The 8,612-nt window shown below is 39.2% G+C and overlaps 1 protein-coding gene across 1 annotated transcript in view; it reads right to left on the bottom strand.

Moving 5' to 3' along the window:
• GSK3B (glycogen synthase kinase 3 beta) overlaps positions 1 to 8,398 on the bottom strand; it is a 238,349-nt gene extending 229,951 nt beyond the window's left edge. The window contains exon 1 of the mRNA XM_025192824.1: positions 8,213 to 8,398. Coding sequence (XP_025048609.1) covers positions 8,213 to 8,225 — 13 coding nt within the window. The 5' untranslated portion in view covers positions 8,226 to 8,398. The remainder of the gene's footprint in view (positions 1 to 8,212) is intronic.
• Positions 8,399 to 8,612: the final 214 nt, after the last annotated feature.

Raw genomic sequence — 8,612 nt, 5'->3', positions numbered from 1 at the left:
GCTCTTCCCAGCTAGCCATCTCACATACAAATTTCAGTAATCACACGAGTTGCTGTTAGGAGAGAGAGACCTGAGAAAGTAGCAACTAATGCATTCACCCAGGCCAGAACAAACATGCAGTTAGATGCCCAGGGATGCAGATTACCTGACTCTGTTGATAAGCAGTACAGTGGCAAGAAGGCAATTAATTAAAAAAGTACTTTAATAAAAAGCAAGTCAGACATAATGAAGAATGTCCTGCATTCAAGAGTGTGTCTAAATATCCTAACTATGCAGGTGGTCCAATTAAAAAAAAAAAAAAAGATATCATCTCAAGAAATCCTTGCCTCTTGCACAATTCCTGGAACATCACAACTATTAACATCATTAACATTTCAGTTATAAACCAGCAACATTTCTAAGGAAAATGTTGCTATACAAGGAGATATGAAGTACATTCCTCAAAAACACCAAGTAGATAAAAGAATAGATAGACACCCACTTACATCTTGGAGATTTTAGTAAAAATAAATGAAGAAAAGGTTGACAACGATAAAAACCAAGTGCTCTCCTCTGCACATCTAGAAATGAGGCACAATGAATATGCTGATCACATTTTACTCCTGAAATACTAATCAATCAAGTGTAATTCCTCCACAAAAAAAGATTTTGTTCTGGTTTCAAGTATGCATGGAGCCTGAGCTCTTCGCTTAAAGCAGCGCTAGGAAGCCAGTTTCCACAACCAAACCCAGTATAGAGCTTTAATAAATCAATCTTCATTTTAGCTTGCCTAAAATTGACCATGTTCCACAGCACACTAAAATAAGCTTTAAAGAAAACATTTCTGTCCTGCTTATGAGTCAAAGATTTAAGGAGAATATGTGGAAACAGGACACGGTTCTGACCAGACAAGCAATTTCCTCCAAGGTTAATTGCTGCTTTATATGAAAGCATCAAGGGACAGAAGATGGGACAAAAAAGAAAAGGGAAAGTTGTTTGATCACCACACAAAACCTCACCCTTTGGGAACTCAAAGAGAGAAGTGTTTTGCTAAACATAAGCAATGCCCTTAAGAACAGAGGAAAAAAAGATAAAGCAGCAAATACTGGTAAGGTTAAAACAAAAATTCTCACATGTATATTCCATGTGCTGGTTTATCTGGCTGCTTTGTAATTGGAGGCTAGAAATTCTGCCAAAGATCTCCTGTGCAAAAGCTGAAATGTATGTTGTACTCCCACTGGGAAGGGGAAAAAAAGTCTAATTTCACTGCATCCAAGCCTATACTTTATTAAAACTTATACTCTTATTAAAGCTTTGTATGTTCACCATATCCATCTGCTTACAAACCTCAGAGTTAAAAGGACCCCCCCCCCTTCCTTTTTCAAATCCTGGTGCTGCTGTTTTAGGGCATTTCAAGCTGCTACACTGCCACAGGCAAAAGTTAATTTTGGTCAATGTAAACTATACTCTGTTACTAGGACCCCATTTTAACCAAAGTGCACTTTGTCTTGGTTCTGGGACCAAATCTAAATTTAGAGAAGCTTCAAATCAAACTGAGGCCACCACCACCAGGAACAGTCAGAATTCAGGCTCTCCATTGTATGATGTATAACCCTATCACTCAACCACCACTGTTCTGGCTAATATTTTAACATTAATCTTGTACGGAGTTTCACTCCAAAAGATCCTGAAAGCCAAGTTATGGAGGCTTTGTCGATGAGCCACAGCTCGTTTGTACCCCACACATGGGTGTTCGGTGTGACATACAGCTCAAATGTTGAGCACAATAAGACTACAGGTAAAGAAAGCCTTGAAGATAAACGGTTACCCTGAATCTGGGCAAAAGCAATCCCTCAATCTAGGAAGCAGTAAAAAAGAAATGCTAATAGCTATTATATGTGGCCAAATAAGTCACTGAGCTGTGCAAGGCAGCAAAGGGCCTAGTTCTGTTGGTTTTGTCACAGTTTCAGACTCAGCACCAGAAAGAATTCCTAACTTCTTCAAAAAGAAAAATCAACTGGCTTTAAAAAAAATAAATAAATAAAATAAAAAAATAAATCAGTCTGTCCCTCTTATGGGGGCAGTGTCCAAGTTGGAGACCATTAATGCCTTCCCCTGCTAGGCTTAGTGAACAGCATACTGCGCCCTGGTTTGCACAGGCCCCAAGATGAAGAAGTCTGCAAGTAGGAGTTGTACCTCTTACTGTTTATAGAGAATAAAGATAAGCAGGTTTGCCCCAGCAAATGTGAGGTACATTCTCCTGGATGGCAATTCCATTGAAATACACTGCAAAACCACCTCATAATAAGCTTTTATTCTTGAATGAAGGGGGATGGGATGGGAATAAAAGCTGAGGCACTGAGCTTTTGTGCCACAACTGCTTACCTTTCAATTTGATGTAGTTTTCATATCTGAACTTTTTTGTTCTGAAATAGCTATCAGTATAGCATTCATATGGGTAGACTTAAGACAGGGGCAGGCAATTATTTCAGGCAGGGGGCTGCTTACTGAGTTTTGGCAAGCCATTGAGGGCCGCATGACAGGCAGCAAGGGGTAGATAAATATTTTCTTAATTTTGGGGGGCCCCTGCAGGCTGGATAGAATGGCCTGGCATCTGGCCCCCGGTCCGCATTTTGCCCACTCTTGACTTAAGACATGTTCATAAAAAGCCTGTTTCCACAGCTGAATTGCTGGATCTGGATGGATGCTCTTTATCTTTAATAGTGGCTTTATCCACTGTGTGGAGACTTAGTGGGTTGTGTTGGGCAAATGCTTTCTCCTCATGACCTCATGGGGCTTCAGTCATGTTTGACATTCATGTGAGGTAGCATGGAAGATTAAGACATTAGAAACAGTTCAAATTAACAGTGTCTTTAGGAGTTAATTGGCAAATTTAGAATTGTACCTAGCTAATGTACAATACTGCATAAAAGCTGTTAGGTTTAAAATGCCTCTAGATGAGATGGAGAATGTGGATAGTGACTTTAGGTAGTGGCAGGGATTCACAGTTTCTCTTTGTCCTTGTGCTGAAATGACTTGCTTGCCCAGGGCTTATTACAATAAAATTTCTCACTGGCTCCCAAAATACTTTCCCATTTGTAAGGCATTTCGGATTCCTCTCTGTGGCTAAGATCTTGATGTAAAGGTCCGTACATATTGTCACTTTTTTGGGTGGGCTTTCTAATAAAGACTCCAGTTTCTGCCCTGACTCAGCTATTATAGAATATGGCTGCTAAATTTCTAGGTGGAGTAGACCGACAAGTTCATGCTTCTGGTTGCTTTTGGGCATAACTTTTTTTTATTGCCCAGAGCGGTTTAAGCTTTCATATCATGCGGACTGACAACTGTACTAATTTTGGAGACTTGGCTCTGTCTTGTTTAAGAGCTGTAAGTAGGTGGGGAAGTTCTAAGTTCCATGGTACAGACAGTAGAGCTTTGTCAGTAGAATATTCTTAGTACTTCAAGAAGTGGTGCAAGTTTCTTCCTGGCTTGACTTGTTCGGATGAGTGGAATTTTCTGGTAATTGTAGAGAGCAAAAGGCAATCTGTTTAGTTTTACATTTGCATTCATATATTTGACTTCCTTTGAAGGAAACTAGAAGGACACAGCTTTTCATATCCATAAAATGTCCTGTCCTACAAGTTTTACCCAGACATTTCCGAGTCTGGAAGGACTACTACCTTCCTGAATATAAATGCAACTTTATGAAATCTAGAAAGAAACAATAGATTTGGAGAGAGGGGAGTGAAAGTGCATTACATAGAAACACCCACAAACCTTCATCTCCCATATCTTCACAGAAAAAGGCCTATCAAGTGCCATACTTCTCAGCTCCTTTACTTGTAGCTTGGCTTGGTGCATTAAAAAAATTGAGGTAACTATACTATACTAGTTTACCTTAATATTTAAATTACATTAGAGCTATAATTATTTTGATTAAAAGCTCTTAATGAGATGTTCTCCTGGAAAATGTTATGGGCTTTTTTTTTTCCTTCACATTTTCACTGTTTTATAATGTGCCATATTATGTTAGTTAAAAGGGGTTTTTTTGTTCATGGTTTCAGCTGTACTTTATGACAAGAAAGTGTTAAGATTGTGCCTTCATATGTATTTTAGGCACACTCCTAACATTTCTTGTTTATAAAGTAACAAGAAAGCTTATATATAGACTTCACCTTTCCACTTCAAGTCTAGCTTACACTATAATACAGTATAATTGAGTACTAGGTGCATTAAAGATGGCAATAGCCTTTAATTTCTTATTTCCTATACATTTTCAAATGTATTTTTAATGTTTCAAGATTCCTACTCCTGAATACAGAAAGTTTGTCTTTAGCAGGATAAAAACCAGAGTTATAAACAAGCCATGGATAATAGGGGTGTACTGACAGAGAATTTTTGGGCTCATGCTGATGGCAGATTTTTAAGCAGCCATATCAGCCGACGCTGATCAGATTCCGATATCCAGCCAGGCAACTTGGAGACCAGCATTGGGTTGGTAAGTCTGGTGTGGGGAAGGTGGAAGATTTGAGGCAGGTGCTGCTCGGGTGGGGTGGGGCATGGGATGGAGCCATGAGTGGCTTTTATTCTTGAATGAAGGGGGATGGGAGAGAGACATTTACAAAAAGGCTATCATCCCACAAAAATGTGAAAAATCCTCAGCAGTTCATTATTAACTGGCACAAGAGAGATTCAGAACCACCCAGATGCTATACCAGAAAAAAAAAAACTGCATGCCTGCTTCCTGCTCCAAGAACTTGAAAACCAAGCCAATGTGTTTGAATCAAGGATAAATCCAAACTTGCTATTCTATTCATTTTCTATAAATTATGTTTCCTTAGCCTACAAAGAACTCTTTGCCTTCATTTATTTGGCTGATGAGGTGACCTAAGGCATGTGGCAACCATACAAACCCTGCAAAGTTAGAGGATTTAGAGAAATTATGGTACTCATGAAGTCACTTGTAACAGTACAAGTGAAAGAGGCAAGAGATTTTACCTAGGTCAAAAACAAGCCCTAACTTCCACCTCCAGCAAAAGGATACTTTGATGAAGTGTGCTTGACATAACACAGCAGAGGCATAAACTAGGATCTTTCGGCATCTCTGTAGAAGATTCAGTTCACAGTTTACACAGACCCTCCAGTGCTGTTCCACACAGCTTTAAGCAGCAAAACCTGTGCAAGGTGACCAAGCTGCAGTGTCTCAACCTGCTCCCAAGAATTCTCACAGTCTAAAGGAAAGCAGTGTATTAAGGGCCCACGATCACCGATACAAGGATCACACGTCTGGCTAATTCACTTAGACTATAAACACTTTGGGGGCAGAGCAATTCTGTGATGTGCCTGTCCAGCTGCCTAGCACAACTCCTGTTCTGTGACAGACTCTCTAACTGGTATCCCAAAACTAAAGTATTTGGCACAAGCCACATGTGGGTTGTTTTTTGTTGTTGTTGTTTTTTGTTTGTTTTTTGGGGGGGGGGGGGGGTTAAGGTCCAATCACAACTAACATTAAGCTTCCTGACTGAAACAAACCTTTACAGGTTAACATAGATCTCTTCCTAAGCTAGACTCTCAAGCTGAAAAAAATTATTTCAGCATAGGGGCACAGCATAGGAGCAAAGGTCTCAAAGTGAAAGCTGGCTCCAGGCTTACTAAATCTACCAAAACTGGAACATACTTCTGTTCTAAAGTGATCTAGCCCAGGAGTCTATGTCAAAGATATATCAGACTTTATAGCAATATAGCTCCAATACTCCAATGAAGTCTGGTCCAGTGATGTACCACTTTCTGATTAAGGGACTATGTAGCAGAAGACCATGATGCTAACCAGGATCATTTAAGACACATGAAGTCCTTAATTTCTTCTGTGATGCATAAATGGTCAAGAGCTTTGATATTTACAGTAGATCAAGATATCACATTTAATTCACAGGAAGTCACAACAAAATAGGAAGCACATACAGTAGAATGCATCTAAAATAATCAAGAGATGACAAAACATCAACTTTTGAACACCAGGCAATGTTCAAGTTAAGTGTGACCTTTCCAAAGGACTCTAAGACTGCATCCACACCAGCATGGACATTCGTTTCTTCGGGGACAAGAAGCAGTGGCAAACCTTGTGCTGCTACTAGTTGTCCTTGGGGAATGCCTGTGCCATGCACCCTCTAGCTTGCAGCAGGTTACCTCGCATGGCATAGGGGAGGCTGAGGCCAGCCAGCCTTACCTGGGAGCCTGGGGCTACTGCAATGGTGATCCTGCTGCTCACAGCCTGCCCGGCAGGTGCTGTACAACTCCAACCGGCCAGGCTCTGCAACGCATGCTGCTTCCGCATGTGCCACTCCGGTTTTTTTTTTCCTGCACAATTTTTTTTTTACCCCTGGATATCCAGGGGTAAAAAAAAAAAAAAAAAAAAAAACCCAAAAAACAAAAACCCAACCCACAAAAAACAAGCAAAACAAAAAACTCCCTCTGTTGCTCCCCTGTACCGCAGGAAAACAATGTATGGTACATGGTACCATGTGCCACATAGCTGTGCTCGTCTGGACACTGCCTAAAAGAGCTTTCAAGATGGTACTGCCACTATCTAAAAGAGTACCATTTTTTGCGACAATCACAGCGTCCACTCTGTTGCTCCAACCACAATGCAAGTCATTTCCTGTGTTTGCTACACAAACTAAACCAGGCATTCTCAAGCATGTAACAAACAGAGCGAAAGAGAAATAAACTTCTAATATTTCAGTTTTAAAATAATCTTTGTTGTTGTTGTTTTTTATGGGGAACACCTAAGTTTACAGTGACCCTTTAAACAAACACTTTCAGTCATATCCCAAAAAGTCCATTTTTAGTAGTTTCAGCAATGGGAACCTTTTAATTCTCCTTCTTCCATTGACCCATGTTCAAAGAGTACTTCAGGATAAGTCAATAAGAACTGTACCATCATAGCTCATTTTCTAATTCAATATTAATAGTACCTCAAGAAATGTGAAGTTATCTGTATGTCAGTAGTTGAAAAATGTTCTCTCTTCCGTGGAAAAGGAAGATTATTCTTAATACTACTCAGACAGAAGAAAGCCAGAAGTGAAAATAAATTCAAAATCCTAGTCTCTCACTGCATCCTACACAAAAGACGCTCCTCATTTTCAGTAGCAATAAAACACTGAAGTCATTTGTCCAACTTCAAAAAAATGTTAAGTCAACATTATTTCTCATAGTACCTCAAGAGTTATAACCCAGATGTAGCAAGGGACTGTAGATGAGGATAGATCTGTACAGAGAAAAGTAAATATTTTAAAGTTTAGAAGTGTGGTGAAACAGTAGGATTTATTGCTACACCCGGTTTCTTTTTTTCTTTCTTTTTTTTTTTTTTAATTTCATGGGATACGTGGAAAAAAAATATAACCTAAAGTCTGATGGAATATTAAAATGCACGTTATAGTTGCTTGCTTTGAGTAACATGAAAGCTGCTGACAAATGCAACAAAGTCTTAGTTAGGGTAAGAAGCAATCCAAGTCAACACATGTAAAACTGAAAGAGGCGAGAAACAAGCAAATGGACTGAAGTGACAACAGCCGGTATTCACCAGAAGCTTGTGACACGTTTCCTGTATCAGCAAGTTTCATATTAACTACAGAGAGACTGAGAAACCATCACCCACTGAATTCAACACCATGGGCACATGACAGGAAAAAAATAAAATTAAAAAGATGAAACTGACAGCTTTACTGCATGCTAACTATTAGATGCCATGCTAGTCACCCTACAGAAGAAGTTTTTAGAATTGCTACCACCCAAGCCTCCCATAGCTCCATTTGCACTCTTTCTAGTCAACCATTCAATGAAAGGTGATGACTACCTAGATTTACCTCTGGCTCTAGATACCTCCATGACTTACCATTCCCTGACAAAAAAACTTGAGCATTTTTCTTGTACTTATGAACATGTGCATACTTCAGAACTGCTGTCCTCTTCCAATATTGAAATTTAAGACTGTCTTTCATACAATTTTTTTTTTTTTTTTTCAAATAAACTGTGGTTCAGCAAATGTATCAGTGACAAGCTCAACATTACTGGAAACACCTACTGATTTGCCTTCTTCTGGAAAAAGATATGGATTTATCACTACCTACAGACCCCAACAAACTACATACTACTGCTTTCCATATGGAACTGTAACCTCTCCATATATGGTAGACTAACAACATACTAAAAGGTGCCTATTTTCATTGCTCACTTTCACAATACATCCATATTTCTGAGAAAACACTGAGATGCTAATGTTAAGGTCAACTGCTATTATTTCTGCCCTCCGTTGTCTCCTCCCCATCTTTGTCCTCAGCCTTCCTCATCTCTCCTCTTTCTCCTGTTTGGTTGCTTGTTTTCTCCACTTGCTTTTCCTTTGTTCCTTCCAGGGTCAGCAACAGCACCTGGGAAGACTAGAGAAGAAAACAGCAGAATCACATGATCATCAGTCTCTCTAATAATAGAATATTGTTACAAGATGAAATTATGTTCTGATTAATTTAGTATTTGGATTAAATATTTTTTAAATTTTACTCCTACTTAGATTGTGGGCATTCATACCATAGGACAAATACAAGAAAGATAACACTGCAATAAAAAAATTAGTTTTT

This window comes from Alligator sinensis, unplaced genomic scaffold (genome assembly GCF_000455745.1).
Source record: "Alligator sinensis unplaced genomic scaffold, ASM45574v1 scaffold1190_1, whole genome shotgun sequence".
Classification (NCBI taxonomy): Eukaryota; Metazoa; Chordata; order Crocodylia; family Alligatoridae; genus Alligator; species Alligator sinensis.
The sequence above is the reverse complement of the archived record's forward strand: the minus strand, read 5'-3'. Positions and strand labels throughout refer to the sequence as shown.